The sequence below is a fragment of the Psittacula echo genome (assembly GCF_963264785.1).
Source record: "Psittacula echo genome assembly, chromosome: 15".
In the NCBI taxonomy this organism is placed as follows: domain Eukaryota; kingdom Metazoa; phylum Chordata; class Aves; order Psittaciformes; family Psittacidae; genus Psittacula; species Psittacula echo.
In genome coordinates, this window is record NC_137751.1 from 3,945,482 (window position 1) to 3,964,185 (window position 18,704).

At 48.9% G+C, this 18,704-nt stretch overlaps 1 protein-coding gene across 1 annotated transcript; it reads left to right on the forward strand.

The window, feature by feature from the left end:
* Positions 1-448: 448 nt before the first annotated feature.
* On the forward strand, positions 449-14,320 carry WSCD1 (WSC domain containing 1; the record flags this gene model as incomplete). Its single annotated transcript, XM_080629901.1, has 8 exons — positions 449-851; positions 2,786-2,900; positions 3,273-3,457; positions 6,048-6,169; positions 10,815-10,980; positions 11,779-11,943; positions 12,567-12,767; positions 13,968-14,320. 8 exons carry the CDS (start codon positions 449-451, stop codon positions 14,318-14,320), a joined length of 1,710 nt encoding a protein of 569 aa, XP_080486027.1.
* Positions 14,321-18,704: the final 4,384 nt, after the last annotated feature.

Here is an 18,704-nt window from a genome sequence, read left to right on the forward strand (position 1 = left end):
AGGAGGGGGGAAAAAAACCTGAGGATCTGAAACTGGCTTCTGCTTAATCAATCATTCCCATTGGATTGTTGCTTTTAAAGTGCATCATTATAAACAACAGATGGAGGAACAGCTAGAACAAGGGCGGGGGGGGGATTGTCACCCTGGTGATGGGCATTTTCTGCTCGGATGGAACCAACCTCCCTGTTGCTGTTTCAGGTCTGAGTGGCGGCTGCTGGGCAGCTCACGGAGCACAACGATGGCTTCACCCCGGGCACGTGCGGAGCCCTTCGGCCGGGCGGGCGCCTGAGGCCGGCACCAGGCTGCTCCCTGTGCTGCGGGAAGAAGGCTTTTCCCGGGGAGAAGGCACCTTAGCGATGGGCTGAACTTATGGGAGGAACCAGCGCCCGGCCAGGCGGAGATTCAGGGGCCCGTCAGGAGGCGTGAAGGGCCTGGTTTCAGTAAGGGCATGGCCAAAGCTTTCTTCAGGCTACAGAAGTTTCTCCGTCGGACCCAGTTTCTGCTCCTCTTCCTCACAGCAGCTTACCTGATGGCCGGCAGCCTCCTGCTGCTGCAGCGGACCCGCCTCATGATCCAGCAAGGTTCTCGTGGGACCTCCGCCAGCCAGGCTCTGGCAGTGCTGGACGGGATGGCCGGGATTGCGGACCCGCGCCCCGGTCCCCGACTGCTGGTGGGCATGGACGCACTGCAGGACGCGGCCCCGGGCCAGCGGCACAGCCCGCGGTGGCTCGTGTCCCGCAACTCCGAGCTCAGGCAGCTGAGACGAAGGTGGTTTCACAGGTTCATCAGTGACCAGGAGCCCATGCAGACAGCGGGGTTCAGAGCGGTGAAGCACCCTGCTGAACACAAAGGTAAGGGATGCGCCCTGCCCCTGTGCTCATAGACTGCAGCTCTTCCTGTTCCAGTGCTTCATCACCCTTCTGGCAAATAAATTGCTCCTCAGCTCCATCTAAACCTGCCCTGGTGCAGCTTGAGGCCGTTTCCTCTTGTCCCATCCCTTGTTCCTTGGGAGCAGAGCCCAGCCCCTCCTGGCTCCATCTTCCTCTCAGGCAGTTGTAGGGAGCGATCAGGTCCCCCCTGCGCCTTCTCTTCTCCAGACTGAACCCCCCAGGTCCCTCAGCCCTTCCCCATCACACTGTGCTCCAGGCCCTGCACCAGCTCCATTGCCCTTCTCTGGCCCCTGCTCCAGCACCTTGATGTCTCTCCTGTAGTGAGGGGCCCAGAACTGAACACAGGATCCGAGGTGCAGCCTCACCAGTGCTGAGGGGCTCAGGGTAGGGGCCACATCTTTCCCTGCCAGGGAGGCTGGCAAATTCCATCAGTGCATCAAATGAAAACAGGCATCTGTTAAGTAAAAAATTAACATTTCCTGTTAGGAACACTTCCATGGATGGGGTGTTTCATACTGCTTCCCTGGCCTGGTTATGCCATCGCACAGGATGCAGAGGGACAGGGACTGGATCACTGACACGATGTTCTGCTCTACGACCTGGAGTCTCTCCGTGACTCACTCACAGGACATGATTTGGGATACCCCTGGGGTCTGGTGGTGTGGGAGGGACGCAGGGAGAGCATCCTCTGGCTCCTGACGCAGCTCTTGGGCCCCACACACCGAGTTCCTCTGCTGCTGGTTTGAATCCAAGTGCCCAAATCAGAAGCCTCCAGTGAAATGCAGAACATCCTCACTGGAGGCGACTCCCAGCCCATCAGCGGTGTGCTCAGGGTGTACATCACAGCCTGTGAGCTCTCTAATTGCACGTTCACAAATTACCAACGTGCAGGTCTTTGAATCTGCTCTTGTGTTGGTAATATTTTAAGGTTTGATTTATTATTCCAGGCTCCAAAATCTCTATTAGAGTGCCTTAAAGTTTCCTTTCTTTGCAGATTATTTTATTGATAATATAATACTTTTTTTTTTATCATATATTCTCTTCCTGTCCAAGCTTATGTTGTTTAACTTTCCTGTGTTGTCATCTCAATGCTGCTAAAATCAAATTTCCTTTTTCCTTCATATTTTAATGATAAAATGTACTTATATACACACAATTGCTGTATAATAGTGGGGCTCCACATCATCCTTCCAATTGTATATTAAAAAATGGCCTGGATTTTTATAGTGTTTTGTTCGTGACAACAAAAAAGAGGCTTCACATAGGATGCAGTCTAAGAGAAATATTTATCTTTCATATGCTAAGTAAAGCAAGACATATTTTAAGAGATTCATTTGCACCAGGGAGAAGGAGATAGTCGGATGAGATAACCAGCCAGGGCTGCCTAGTTAAGACGGAAGTTATCTTTCCATTATAGCTTTAATATAACTCTATGTACCCAAAGAAAATTGATTTTCTTCATATTTCTTTCACATCATCTCATTATCAACTTGAGATTTTCAATAAAACTTGGGAGAAATCCAACAAGATTTCTCCAGGTCTTTACTGCTTTGAAGAACACCTCCTCCTTCACTGCAGAGACTCGCAGGGCATTGCCACGGAAGGGAGGGAGCAGGAGCTGCTGCTCGGGTGGCCACAATCTGGCTCTCGGCCTGCTTTAAGGAGCTGGAGGAAGGGAAAAGGCTGGTTTGCCTTTGGCTCATTTCCATTGGACACTCGGGCTTACCCCTGCAATAGCACCAATGAAGCTCAGCACCAGCAGCCAGGCCTGCAGGGTGGGCAGGACGTGATGTGCACCCCTGTGCAACTTCTGGCAGTGGGTGCCACGGGATGGATTTGTCCCTTTTCCCTGTGTCCATCCCATGCACGTTGTCCAACTCTGCTCTTGCACACAGGTACCTACGTGGGATGCTTCAGCGATGATTCAAGGGAGAGGACGCTGAAGGGAGCTGTGTTTTATGACTTAAGAAAAATGACAGTATCCCATTGTCAGGAAGCTTGTGCCGAGAGGTGAGTGAGAACTCTTCAGGGCAAGTTTGCTCTTTTCTGAGTTTGAAATGGGAAAAGCATGCACATGTTAAAGACACAGCATATGTGAAAACTGTGATTATCTCACACCTTCAGGCATGCCGTAGCTCTGCTACCTTGCTTAAGGTATTTCACTGCTGCCTAGTCTCTCTATCATAGCATGGCTACTGACAATATGTTTTCTGTTGTTCTGGTCAAGAATTACTGTTTTGTTAGATGGTCTTTGTGGTCTGTAGAGCATTGGAACATGTGATGCCTGTCCCCAGGGCCGGCTGCGTCTCGAGCAGGGTGGCAGAAGCATGTGCCTACATGGGGACAGGTGTGAACCAACGGTGCCCGTGTTTGTTCCCGCAGGGCTTACACCTACGCGGGGCTGGCGTACGGAGCAGAGTGCTACTGCGGGAACAAGCTCCCTGCGACCGTCTCCAAACCTGAGGAGTGCAACAGCGAGTGCAAGGGAGAGAAGGGCTCGGTCTGCGGAGGGGTGAACCGGCTCTCGGTCTACAGGGTGGAGGAGCTGCGGACAGGAGCCAGACGACGTAAGTGGGTGCTTGTGTGACCAGAGGCAGGCGGCCTCTCCCAGGAGTGACGCTCGCCCCATGGGGCACACGCTGTGGTCAGGCTGAGCACGGGGGCTGACACCAGTTTGAAATAGCAAAGGACAAAGGTGCCTGCGAGGCACTGTGCCCGTGCTGCTGGCCCAGCCCCTGGCTCACTATGAAACAGCAGTGTGGTCCACTGCCTCGGAGCAGCGAGACGTGCCAGGCACCTCTGCCTCGGGGCTGCCACATCGGAGGTTACTGTCACCAGGGAGGAAGCAAAATACAGTGCGAGAGCAGCAGAACTGCAGCTGAAAACCCACTCCCTCTGCATCCTTTGCAGAGGGGCAAACCCACACTTGTTTAAGAAGCAACCTGGAAGTGGGTGCCTTATAACAGAAAGGCAGAAAAGCACTCAACCAATGCCAACCTAAGCTCAGAAATGATCCTAAACAAAGGACTGCAGCAGAATAGTAAGTAGATATTAAGTAGAGGAGGATAGTAAGTAAGAGGGACACCAATCTCTTTCTTAGGTGAGAGATATGAGATCAGAGTTTTGCTCTTCCCAGAACTTCTGTCCTAGTTATGGTTGGGATTTCTGTTTCATCTTGAGATGACAGTGCTTACCCTACTTGTCATTCAATTAGGTACTGTAGGAGATACAGCAGATAAACCTCAGGGCCAACACAAAGCACATAAAATACCTAACAGCTGAGCTGTCTTTACTTTTGGCAAGCTCACAAGATCTTACTATGTTATTTGCTGAGAAGAAGCACCAAGACCTTAGGTTGTGCCAGTATTGATGGTACTTCATTTCTTCTTAAAGACAAGTCAAGGTTTGTACAATAATCCACCCAGCTACATATAAATTATATATCAAAGGTACATAGACCTAAATTGCTCGTGTCAGGCTGACAGGCACATTGGCAGGTTTCCCAGGACATGCATCACTGTTTAAATTTTAAGCATAATATATATATACATCTTTCACAAAAAAAGGGTGGCATTTATTTTTCTCCTAAGCGTTAATGAATTAGTCATCAAATTAGTCTAGCCTGCAGCTAGATTTGTATTTTGGTTGCCCTTAGTAATACCTCATATTTGACTGTTTGAAGAATCCCACTGACAAGCCCACAAGCTAGCTGAGAGGCCAACAGAAGCATTAATCACAATGAACAAGCACATTGGGAAGTAACTCCGACACCATCACAGCACCTGCAATGTGCACGATGCCGGGCAGAAAACAGACCTCACGTAAGGCTCCTGCTTGCACAGAGCACATCCAGTCGCATCTCCACCCAAACCTTCCCTGGGTTTGGCGGCTCCCGGCTCCATGAGCACCACAAACTGCACAGCTCCCATGCCAGGACTGTGCCCCATGTCACGTTAAACACAGGGAAGCTCAAAGCCTGAAGCTAATGCCCCTTCGCTCATGCTGGAGAATCTGGGCCCTTCTGCCAGGAAATCCTTGCACAAACAAAATTCTCCTCAACACCGCATGTCTCCAGTCACCCAACACATTTCTCACATCAGTTCTGGTGAGTGTTCTTTAAGGTAGTAAGTGGGTGCAGACCAGGAAAAGACCCAAACTCCCTCCCAAATCCTCCTTCCTCCCTGTTGAGTCATGCTAGGCAAATTCTGTCAGTAGAGTTAGCACAGAGTGGTGAAATAAAAGCATTTTCCACCTTTGTAAAGCCAAAACCAAGCCCTAGAAGTTACAGAACCACTGAACATGCAGGCTCTTTTCTAAGCAGCCACACCACACCATTTCCTCCGTTGCCATCAGTACATCTGTGCTGATGCGCAGCCTCACTGGGGCAGCGAGTTCCCGTACAGCTCTGGGTATCACTTGGTTCTGTCCAGGAATGTTGCTCTCTCAAGCAGGAGGGGATTGGTACTGCTGCTTGTAATGAGCATTAGGGCCAAACCCTGACTCCAACCACAGCAATGCAAAACACGGGGCAGTTCTGCCAAGCTCCGTGGCACTGACACGGGAGCAGGGCAGAGCAGAGGCCGATGCTGAAGGCCTGAAGCAAGCCCTTCTCCCCCAGCAGCTTACAAAAGCCTAGTTCAGATTTTGAAGGCTGCAGCAAACACCCCTGGCCTCAAAAGAAAGTGAGTGGGAAGAGAAGGGAGAGCTCAGCAGGAGCAGATGTGCAGGAAGGTGGGTCCCTGCCGGGGGCTCAGGATTCATTTAAATTCCATTCTTTTTCTGGTGCAGATCATGGGAAGCTTTGTAGATTTTTATCGGAGCTTTTAAGTCTTTCAGGGGAAAGCATGTCTTGAAAAGAAGCCTGGGACCTGCAAACAATAGCAATGCCCTCCGCTGGTGGAATGCAATCTAAACCCTTTGCTGCAGCCCAGCTTTCGGTGGTTTGTACAAAGCCAAAGGCATGTGCTCCTTTCAATACCACAGGATTTGCAACACAGTTTTCTAGTGTATGACGTGGTTTCTCAGATTCTACAGCATTTGGAATATACAATTTATTTTATTATTTTTAGCTTCTGAACCTAATATTGTTCTTTGTGAAAGAGGCAGGATACTACGGACATTGTTTTCTCAAGAGAAACCTATTTCATATCCCTGCAGGGAGGAATGTTATCTATCGAGGATGTTTTAGAGCTCCAGCAAATTTAACAGACACCTTTCCAGCCTCTTTGATACAGCCCAATTTGACGGTGGAGATGTGCTCTGAATTTTGCTCCAAGAAAGTAAGAACAGTTCTCATTTCACGTTCTTTCTTTTTTTGTTATTTTAAATTTTAATCTACTAAGGGAATAACAGAGATTAGTGCCTTAGAGCTTGGAATTTGTAAATGAGTTTCTAAAGCACAAAGCTCATCACAGTAAATAGCCAGTGATGTATCTGGTCCAGCTGCTTTCCTGAGTGGGGCTGGTGGGACAGAAAGCCATCAGAGTGATGCCACTAAATATCACACACAGAAAAGCCGTTCTAAGCAACGAGTATCAGCCATGAGGAAAGTGATGCCATTTCCATGTCACACTCAAACTAAGCCCACAGCCAGATCTGATCCCAGGGGAGGCCTTGGTGGCCCCAGTGCCCTCTGGAGAGCAACAGGGAGCCCCTGTGGCTCCAGGGCAGGGAGAGGCAATCCCAGTGCCCTCCTCCTGGTGCAGCCCTGGGCTCCCCCCAGGCAGCAGCATGCATGGCCACAGAAAACAGGAGGATCTAATGTGAGGCATCTACACACAGTTTTTACACCAGTGTGTAACTGTGTTGGCTGGGAATGTGAGACACTCAGATAACCACACTGAAAGCTGGTGGACTGTCCTGGTACTTCAATACAAATGTGTGTATTTCCACACCAGAATTTACACCATTTTCACTATAACCTATGTAATTTAGATCTAATTTATTTTAATTTAAAATGGAACCATTGTAGAACTTCATGTCAATATATAAGACTACCAGAAAGCAAAGAATAAGGTCAGTTGTGTGTCAGCTTTTGGACAGAAGGCGAGAAGGACATACCAACATCTGCTGCCCTAGGGCACTCTCTTGGCCTGAAGCAGTGCCTTTGCTCATCCTCCACACTCATCACACAGTAAGACCGTGGATGTAAGAACTGAAGGAGTTCGATGGACGTGGGGATCTTCACTGGAGGGAATGTTCAGCTCCGGGCAGCCTCTGCTTCGGTAGCTGTTGTGGTTGGTTCCCTTCCTCCCCATCCTATAGAGCTTATTTTTTTGCTCAGAGGAGGGTTCACTGCATGGTCAGATTCAGCCTGCAGCCACATCCAGCCTCATGCACTAAACTGAACATTCAATTACTTTGTCTTCTAGCATCACGAAACTGATTAAAACTATTAAGGCATGAACAACAAATCTTAATTACTAGGTAAAGTGGGAAAGCTTTTCCCAGTCAACATACCCTCTATAGCAGCTCACCAGTGTTTTACACATGCATGATGGGATTAGCTCTGTGCAGCCATTTGCAGTGATTCACCCACATACTCTGTGTATAAACACACACGCACCCCCATGCATGTAAATGCATGGATGTCAGGACATCAGGAGCAATTATGTCCCAAGTTCTGCTGTTAATCTGTTGTTTAATGGTGGGAAGAAATCTTGACCTTTGTGTCAGTTTGCTCACATCTAACAATTATATCAATATTTACTGATGAAGTGCAATTGATGATTTTCAATCTGGGAGAATAGCATGAAATACCTGGAGAAGCTCAAACACAAGGTCAGTGTTTTTAGGCACAATCGTGCCATTTTGGTGTGTCTCTTCTGCATGAATGGGTTTCAGAGGTAGAGCTCCTTCAAGGTTTTCTGGCCATGCAGCCAAAAAGTGAAAGCATCTGAATGACTGGAAAGGATACGAAAAAGACCACATCCAAAATGTACCACTTCAGCCTGACTTTCGAACAGCACTTGGCTAGAGGAGAGCAGCAGGATGGAGGAAACTGTCCATCTCTGCAGAACAGCTAGTGCCTTTCCAGAGCTGGAATCAATGCCTATTTGCTTGATGAAGCTTGAGTGAGAAAGCCATGAGCAAACCAGATATTCTAAAGGATTATCTGAACAGAGTTTAATACAGTTTAGGCCAGTTCAGGCCGGTTTAGGCCAGTTCAGGCCGGTTCAATTCGGTTCAAGCCAGTTTAATCCGGTTCAGGCCGGTTCAATCTGGTTTAGGCCGATTCAGGTCAGTTTAATCTGGTTTAATTTGCTTCAGGCTGGTTTAGGCCGGTTCAATCCGGTTCAGGCCGGCTTAATCCGGTTCAAGCCGGTTTAGGCCAGTTCACGCCAGTTCAATCTGGTTTAAGCCGGTTCAGGCCAGTTCAAGCCGGTTTAATCTAGTTTAGGCCAGTTTAATCAGGTTTAGGCCAGTTTAATCTGGTTCAGGCCAGTTCAGGTTGGTTTAAGCTGGTTTAGGCCAGTTCAGGCCAGTTCAGGTTGGTTTAAGCCGGTTCAGGCCAGTTTAACTCTCTCTTGCAGAGAGGGCATGGAGAGGGCTGCAGAAATGATAGCATGAAGAGGAAAAGGTACTGAAGGAAGGTGAAGAAAAGGTTTGGTACCTCTCTCATTTATTCGTTCCCTAAAGTGGAGCAGGTAACACATCAACCCCTGCCCACAGCCCTGCTGGACCCCATGGCACCCTTTGGAAAGTGACTATTGGAAAGTATTCCCCTACAGAAGGTCTGACAAGGTCTCCCTCCACTTCAGCAGCAGCAATGGCACATCCACAAGTCCAGTTATTACACACTGATTTGTGCTTTAACTCTAGATACCAAAAAAGGCCCTGATGTGACACTACAAGTATTTGTCCCAGCTTTGGATCCTCTCCTTGCAAAATAACATGGACAGCTTCCTAGCCAGTAGCAACACACTCCTGAAACCAGGAACCCCAGTATCTCAATGCCAGTGACTTTGCACACTTGGACAGTACCAACTCCACGGGCCAATACACAGAGCACAGTAATTTGCTAATTTCAAAACCAGACCTGCTGTTCTGAATTCCAGACGTAGCTATGTGCCATTATTTACCCATAAACAAAAGACTCCTGGGACTTGGATCAAAATCCCAGGAGAATGTGGAATTCACATAGAGGGTTTCCAGAGCTCCATTAGATATTTTCATTATTTCTTTAACACAATAAACCAAGGACAAGCGGGTCAGAACCTCAAGCAGTGCAGGCACTCACAGCCTCCCACCACGCTTCCCTCAGTGCACGTGCTGCCATCACTGGAGCTGTGCGGCACTGGGCTGACCAGCGCTCCTGCAGACACAGGAGCACAGGGCAGCACTTGCTGAGGTCTCTCTGCAAAGCCTCTCACTCACAGGGGCCCCTCGGCACAGGTACATTTCTATTCCAGGCTGCATGTGAGGGCCGGGACGTTTATTAATTTCTCAAGCTGAGAAATGCTGCTTTATTGCAAAGGGAAAATTCCCGATTGCAGGCAGAAACAGCCCTGGTGTGCTCTTGGATCAAATCTGTAAATAGTTTCTGACAACACTGTATCTCATTCACTAAGCGCATGTTGGCCGTTTGGGCACACATGTGTTGTATTTGACTCCTTATCAGAGGATGAACATGAGGGAAAGAGCGAGAGATAAGCTGCTCAGCAGTCCTGTCACACACTCCCAGGCTCCAAAAGACTTTTAAAAGGCAAAAAGTGCTGATATGGATGTGGAATTGAATGCTCTGCACTCAAGTAACCCCAGACTTCCTTCAGGCATCCTGTGGCTGCACCTAGCCTGTCCCCACACACCTGCCCTGGGGACCCTGGAAACCCAGGGAAAACATCCCCAGTCCCCTGGTAGAGAGGAGAAAACTGAACCTGAGGGGCAGTTCCAGCACAGTAGTAAGTGCACTTTTCCTAGTGAGACACAAGCAACCGCTGATTTCTTCAGCAAATGATCAGCTCTCTTTAGCTCCCATCAGCACCAGCGCAGCCCCACTGCCCCAGCACCTCCTTGGGAATTACCTCCTTGCAATGAACACTACCTGTGACTACTGTGCGGTTGCACATCTTACACCCTGCCCAGGTATCTGTCACTTGCAGCACTCAGCCTGGATTTCAGGCGAGGTTTCCCTACCTAGAAGCAAGGTAGAACCTCCCTCCAGCACCAGGCACTGCCGGTCCCCTCTGCCTCTTCTGGCACAGCCCCACGCTCACTCTCAGCGGAGTCCCTCTGAATTCATGTGCCAAAAATGACTCGGTACCACATTTCTGAGTGGCTTTTTCAGAAGCGTACACAGCAGCTCTTAAAGCCTCTGCCAGCCCCTCCGTGCACGTTCATTTTTCGCTAGCTGGGAAGAAGTCACACTGAGACATGTACTTCTTTATGGATTGACATTTTCTGGTTTTAAAATGGCATTAGTCAGTGGGTCTGAATTCCCTCTTTGCTTTAATTCTTTAGGGCAAGCTTCTTCTATACAAACTCTGGTAAAAGCTGTATGAGGCAAACCTGTTAACAGCAGAGTCCTCAGTTTGAGGGAATGTAAGTGGAAGTTTAAAAGATAATCCAATTCAAAATGGGCGAAAATAAGAACAACTTTCCCTACACTGAAGTTTTGCAGATGGAATTACATACTAGGGGCTACAGGACTATTATAAAATTATGGCTTATGGATAATTAAGAAAATCAGAATATTTTGACTTCTCATGCTTTACAAGGTTTGTGTCTGAGAACCATTCTTAAAGCAATTGCAATATGAAAAGCACTAGAAGCATAAGACGCATGAGCTTTACAATGATATATCAAACATCGCTTTGATCTTGACAGTGGCCTTGTGAAGATGTATTTCTCTTTGCATAGCAGCAGCACTCCCCATGGGCTGTTGATGTGGCATTTACACACTGCTCTGTTTTCCTCCTTCCACAGGAGTTTCCCTTGGCAGTGCTCCGAGCACAGGAGTGCTACTGCGGCTACGCCACCGGGCGCTTCTCGCTGCACAACGGGGCAGATGCACTGCTCTGCAGTGGGCTGCACAACGCCAGCAGCACGGCCAAGGGACAATACTGCCTGGTCTATCAGACCCCAGTGCAAGGTAGGAGCGCCCACCTCTCCAGGGCAGAGCCAGCACTGCTGGGCATGGCCCCTGCACCCCTCAGCAGCGGTAGGGCTGATCTCCGTCTGGAGGCTCTTTGAGGAATGGAGAGCATAATTTATAATTTATTTCCTGGCTTCCTGTTGAATGGTCAGAGGGTCAGGAGTGGCTCTCATCCTACCCTTGCTTCTGTTGGCAGGCTAAGAAATACGGCTAGGATTTACGAAAGCATGGCAGGCTGTCATAAAGTATCTCCACAGTATGGAGACCAGAGGCCCAGCCCCCATGGAGATGCACACAATAGGGCTCATCACTACCTTGGGCCCTTTGGAGAGGACAAAGAGAGACAGGACATTAGGAGACACAGTTAGAGGTTTAACTCAAGCAGCTCCTTCCAGTAGGAGGGGTTTCTCCTGCATTATAAAACTGCAATTTCCAGGTGTAATGGCATATTCAGGTTTCATTGAAAAGCCAACCTGCCAGGCAAATAGCCCTTAACAAACAGGCATCAAGGGGCTTTTATCACAACTTGCTGGCAAGTACAATGGTTTGCTGCAGCTCTTTCAAAAAAGCATTGCCTAACACAAAACCAGCAAAAACCTCTTCCAAGGATAATCTCTCTGGCCTCTTACAGCTGAATTAATTTTGGGAAGTAGCTGACTCACAACCGGACTCAAATTGATATCCTATATTTGCAAGAGAGAACAGAAAGAAGCAATAAACGCCGTAATCAAGAGCTGTCAGGGAAATTATTAAAAAGCCACAGTGCTAACAATGAAATATCTTCTGTACTTGCAGACACCCGCTGCACAGACAGGAAATTCTTAACCACCAAATCCAAAGTGTTTGTTGCTTTGTCGAGCTTTCCTGGGGCTGGGAATACGTGGGCTCGCCATTTGATAGAGCATGCCACAGGATACTACACGGGAAGCTATTACTTCGATGGAGCCCTCTACAACAAAGGTACTGTATCCACAGGGATGGGGTGCACAAAGCCCCTCCAAGACACGGAGCTTTGCTTGCTCTGGCATCCTCCTGCTGGGACCCAGCAGGTGCTGCCCTGCTCAGCGCGTTGGTAGAATTCAAACCCATGCCTGGAACGAGCCATGGCTCACCATGCTGGCAGCAGTAGGGACGGCTCCAACAGCTCCACAGGCAGCTGCTTTCACAGACCACAGCCAGAATGTGCAGGTCACCTGCACTGGTGCTGTGAGCACACACACATGCACAGCTCCCATCTGAAAGACTGGTCCAACAGACCAGCTGACTAAAATGCCAACTAAACCGAGCCTTGCGTAGCACAGAAAACACCATTTTAAAGTGTTCCTGACTGTGCTGGCAGGGCAGCAACCTGCACGGGCACGATATGCAGCAAGCACAAGCAGTGGCCCTGTGGAAAGCAGCCCCTATGCCTGCTCCTGCCCAGTGGAGAAAGCCAGGCTCCCACGCACACCCTGCTCAGACATGGGTTTGACGGGCTGGTCCTCCCACTGCAGTTTTACACCACTATAGAGAGTGATTTAGAGTGTGAAAGGTACAGGCACATAATCAAGCGGAAAAGCCAACAATCTTGTCTTGTAAAACAGGTTTTAAAGGAGAAAAAGACCACTGGAGGAGTAGAAGGACCATCTGTGTGAAAACACACGAGAGTGGCAAGACAGAGATTGAAATGTTCGACTCAGCGATCCTGCTGATCCGGAACCCGTACAAGTCTCTGATGGCGGAGTTCAACAGGAAGTATGCGGGGCACCTGGGCTACGCCACCGACCGCAACTGGAAAAGCAAAGGTAAAACATCACCCCAGGGTGGGCTGGGGGAGCACTGCTGCTTCAAACCCAGCACACTGGGGAGGGGGAGCGCACCGGGACCAGGCAAGCCCTGCAAACAGTGGGACTCGAGTCCCAGCGCAGCCAAGCACAATCCCCAAAGTGCTCGGACCTGCACTTGGGGAGTGCCTGGGGTCTCGCTGCACATCCAGCACCAAATCTGTGCCCACAGGCATGCAGTAAGGCTGCTGCCGTTGTGCTGTTTGGCAGAGAAAACATGTTCAGGTCCAACATCCCTGTGTACAGCCCATTTGCCAAGCTATGCAAGGTGAAGAACATTTGCCCCTGCAGCATGTAATAAACATGAGAAGTCTTATTTAAGATTTGGAGGATTCAATGGAGCATGACATTTCCTGAAGGAAATTTTACAGCACTGCACAGGTGCTACTGCACTGCAGATAAAGAAGGATAATAGCAATAAGGGGACTTGAGATTCAGTGTTCCTTGAACACACAAAAAGACTTCAGAATATGCCTGCCACGCTTCATGCGTTTGACTGACAAGCTGATGGTGTGACTGTGATTTCCCCACTGAACACACTGCTGCATTCAGACAGCAGCAGAGGAGGGATTCCACTTGCATATCTCCTCACGCATATTTTAGGCACTACAGCTGTGCCTTGGCAAACCACACAGCACAGGGCTGAGGGAGGCTGGGGAAGTGTTCTCTCTCACAGCACATTTCTTTCCCAAGATCATGTATTACCTTTCATCAATCACAACTCAAAACCTATTCATCAAACCCAGACAAAACAGCCCTTAGTAAAAAGCCCAGAGGGAATGGCTTTCCCATAACAATTTGTAGTTTGCTGTACAGTTCAGCCACAAGTGCTCTTTGTCCAGCCCAAAAGCTTCAGCTAGGACTATTAGATTATCATAAACAACAAATAGAGACTGAGGTGTCATTAACGGTAGGCAAAGGCAGGAAAACAATTCAGTAAATCCTGTCCCTGTGATCGTGGTGGGTGACCCGAGATCCCTCCCATGTGCCACGCACAGATAAATCTTCTGAATGAATCCTATTCCCCAGCGCGCGCGCCCATCCAGCACCACCAGACCGTGCCCAGCAACCCCAGTCCTGTTGCACAGGTAAGGCTGGGAACACCGCTGCCGCGCAGCATGGCTAACGCTGTCTCCTCTCCCTGGGTTCCCGGTGATGCAGAGTGGCCAGATTTCGTGAACAGCTACGCTTCCTGGTGGGCCTCCCACGTCCTGGACTGGCTCAAGTACGGGAAGCGCCTGCTCATCATCCACTACGAGGACCTGAAGCAGAGCCTCATCCCCAAGCTGAAGGAAATGGTGGAGTTCTTGAACATGACAGTGACAGAGGACAGACTGCTCTGTGTGGAGAACAACAGGGATGGGAACTTCAAGCGGTCTGGTGCTAAGCAAAGGGATTTTGAGCCATTCACGCAGGAAATGAAAGATCTTATCAACAGATACATCCTGACAGTGGACGAAGCCCTGAGGGGAAGAAACTTCACAGGGCTGCCCAGAGAGTATGTGCCGAGATGATAACCTGGTGGTGCTCAGTGCTGAGCTTACAAACAAGGTAATTTTTTCTTAAAAGAAAAATAAAGCTAAAAAACCCCCACAAAAATGGTAATAAAACAGGAACAGAGCTTGATAGCCGTTAAAGATACTTGTGGAGCCTGCTGAGCAGTGCAAATTCTCCCACTCAAGGGTGTTCTTCAGAGCACTAAGTGCTCCATAAGGCAAGCAATGAAGGATGGAAATTGGGTTATAAACCAGGGCAAAAAGCTGTTAGTGTCTACCTGTGTGTGCCCCTCCGGCACCAGCGGCTCAGAACCTCCCCGGAAGCAGCCCTGCTTCTGCTGTGGGCATCCTGCCCTGCTGCCATCACAGACCTGCCAGGGGCCACGTGGGCTCCCACAGCACCGCATGGGACATGGATGCATGCAAAGGAGAAGGGAAAAGGTGCCTGAACACTGATGGACGGTTCCCATCTGAGCAGTTAAGGAGGTCGCTTTCTTCCAGTCCAGCCTGCGAGCTTCCCCCTGGGGTTTGCTGGTCAGGTCACCTGCCACAGCAGAGGCAGAGGTGCAGGGGGAGAAGGTGCCCGTGTGCTGGGCAGAGGGGGCTTCAGGACCCACCCCAGGCTCCCCTGCATGGCCAGGGCCATGTGAGCTCCGCAGGGAGGTGGCAGCTGCAGCCTGCCCCCATGGAGAGGTGACCTGGGACCTGCAGGACAGAACCTCAGCATGGCCAGAGGTGGGCTGGGTATTGCCAGTCCCAGAGAGACCCCAGACCTGGCCCCAGGGGCATGGAGGAGGCCTCGGAGGGGTGGGAGAGGACAGATTGCACCTGTGCCAGAGGCTCAGCACAGGTTTCGGCACCTCAGTCTCTGTCACCAGAGTCACAGTGAGTCTGTGACAGCCACGTGTGGTTTGTCTGTGACTCGCTGGGTCCCCTGTGGTTCACTTCACCCTGTGCTGCACTGCACTCAATGCAGAGGGGGTTGGCCTCCTGGTCCTGCCTGCAGGCAGGGGCCACTAGAGCAGCTTGGAGATGGTCAAACCACCCAGCTGGAGGGGCTGCCCTGCTGCGAGATGCTTCTGTTCGTGTGAAATAAAGGATTCCTTGAAAACTTGAGTGAAAATATTAGTTTTAATAAAGCAACGAGTTTCTATAAAGGGAGCTGGTCTTCCTCTGCGTATGTATCATTGGTGCTTTGACCATGCATTTGTTTCTTCTACTGTTCATTCAGAACAGAGAGGGACAAGACCTTGTGCAAACTGGTTTACCCAGTACATGTTGGACCAAATTTCACTGCGACTCCTCTGCTTCATACCAGGTCAGGAGTGACAGTAGCAATAGCTCTGCTAAAATCAGCCAAATTAAGTTGCATTTGGGACTATCACACTCTAGATGTCTATTGGTGAATTAAGTTTTTTATTGAATTATTTCTCCCCCTGCATCCATGCTAATGAAACATAGGGGCTGAGGAAGGAAACTACTAAAAATAAAGAATAAAAATGGTTCCCTGTGAGGCAGGTTTCCTACACTCAACAAGCTCTGCGCTTATCACACTGAGCTTTAATTAAGCAGGATGTTTTAGTCAAAAGAAAGAAGCTATCATGTCATTAAAAGCCATGTTGATGTTCACTCCACTCACATTTCCCTTAGCTTGTACCCAACGGCAGCATGTTAGAAACAGGAACATGCGTGCAATGCCCTGAAGCTGTCAGTTTTCTCCAGGAAGTTAAAGCGATGGTGAGTCATGGGCAGAACAAGAAGGAAACAGAGATGCTGCCTTTGAAAAGAGAAGAGTTTAACACTTGAATATTCCAAAGCAAACAGAGCTGAAGTCCTGGAAAACTTTTACACGTAGGTGGGAGACAACCTCTCCCTACAGAGAGACTGGGTGGGTATCTCAGAGATCTGCTTGCTCCTGAAGTGCACTTACACTCATCTATGGGGGGAAGAAGGTAAGCTGTAGTAGGAACAGAGGGCATAATAGGCCAGAAAATGGTTTTGCTTCCTGGAAACACTGCAAAATAAAGCCTTTACAGCAGTACCAAAAAAAGCACGAACGTCATCCCCAGCCTCCATACACAGTTCAGCCATTCTGCACTGCTTTATTAATTTTCCATTAAACTCATTTCCACTAAAACCTATTATTCACTGCTAAGACCAAGCTACTACTCTACTACAACAACATTAACCTCCATAAAATAATTAAAGGATGGATTATCAGCATGAGACCTTACGTGCCACCTCTCTGGAACCTAATGTGTCTTTCAATGGCCTGGAATATAATGAGATGTTCAAATATAGAAAGATGAGTTACTGCTTTCCTCAGTTGTGGCATTTATTCAGCCAGAAAGACCCAACTTCTCAACTGCATTACTTATAATTTACTTTTGACCCTGGTAGTTATGAGCAATCTTTAAGGAACCAGCCCTTTGAATCTCCTTTTTATAGTGGCATTTAATTACTCCAACAGATTTCTAGATGTACAAACTGTAATGGACTCTAAATCAGCTCTTCCCCTCTGAACCACAGTGTCTCATAGGAAGGCATTTTTCAGCCTTCTTCATACTCAGACCAGCAAACCCCTCTCTCTCAGCATTTGCTCCTCTTCCTTACAGCATCTATTTACCTTCAGTTACTGGCTCTCGGGTCAGAGGTTTCCCCTGTCACAGTACTCAGCCTGGACACTGTAGCCAGGCACAACCCACAGGCCTGGCCAGGGGCACTACAATGCTATTTTGGTGACAAATACAGGAACTCACACACACATCATCATTCATAGCTGCATAATTTTGGCCAAGCCATCTGCAATAGCAGCATAGAGAAGAATGGCTGCTCTTAAGCCACATGAAATGGTGTCAAGCACTCCCATAAATGAAGAGATACGATTAAAGTGCATTATTAAAATGAAATGTTTAATGCAACAGTTCAGGTGGTATGACAGGCCCAAGATTCTCAAATGAAATCAATTCTAATTGATGCTATCATTGCATCAGGCCAGTCCCTCTGCCCCACACCACAGAGCCGCATCCCTCCCCTCGGTCTGGAGCCAGCTTGTGCTCTCCCCGCCCGGGGAAGGGTGGCCACAGGCACCAGGCTGGCTCCTGAACACCTGGGGACACCAGGTGGGACTTTTCTGAGGTTCAAGGCTCACCAAAGCCTTGGCTGAGCAGCTCCAGTCCTGCCCCACGTGCCTGTTGCTGCTGCCGCCTCCAGCGGTGCCACCCATGGCGCCTTAAGGCTTCCGGCAACAGATGCGATGCAATTGCAGGCTCTTACGGTTACTGAAAAGGAGAATCATTTTCTCCTGTGGACCGTAGTGCAGAGATCTCTCAAGGTCAGTTCTGCAGTGGGGTGGGTCAGAAGAAATCCTGCGCAGCTGGAGCAGCTCCTGTGGATACGCACTGACTGGATTACAAGCAATTATCCTAAACCACTGCAGAGGCAGAACAAACGATCCCAGCCTTTGGATTTCCAAGTTATGTTGAATGTCTGCATCACCCTACAATGCCTCTAAAATAGAGCACTAAGCACTGCCTAACAAAAATCACACAGCTCATTTCATAGAAGCAAATTCATGTCACAATGGATAAAAAATACAGAGAGCGAAATGATTTAAAGGAAACACCTTGCTAATGACAAGAACATTTCTCTGACGAGTAGGGTTATAAAGGAGCGGTGTGAAGCAAAACTGCACCCTTCATGAAGCATCAAATACACTGGAAAAGAAACCAAATCTTCCCCACTGGCTTCCCTGTTAAAGTGATGCTCTGGAAAACTGCCAGGTGCTCACGGGTAGGTGTGCGTGTGACCGCATGGGCACCCGGCGCCGCAACCTCCGCTCATCCAACCTCCAGCTCCTGGAGCCCATCGGGGAGGGCACAGCACCGCATAGAGCACTCAGCACCACACAGAGCACGGTGCAGCCGCTGTGCTCCCACATGCGAGTTTGTGTGGTAGAACGCTGTGCAGAACGTTTGTTTGCGTCGAAACTGTATTTCTTTCACAGTCACTCATTTAAATGGATTCCACTGTGCCTGTTTTATGCCTCTCTCCATTCCAGCAGAGACTAAATTAAGCTTTGAAGTTCAGTGAGAAATCCTAATGGCATAAAACTTCAATGCCATTTCCTGAACCCCAGGGAAGTAAAGAAAGGGGGAGAGAAAGAGAAAAGAAACCCCTCTTCTCCCTCAGTGTTTTCTACAGTTTGATCCTGAAATGACAGACTTTGAAAACAACCTTATGGCCTCACTTCATGCATTATTCGTATATACTAAACCATGCAAATATAGGAACTCCGTTCCTGTACAGGTTACAATTATTTAATATTACAACACAGCAACTTACATCATTAATATTAAACAGCAGATAGTGGAAAAAAATGACCCGAAATGAGCATGTACTT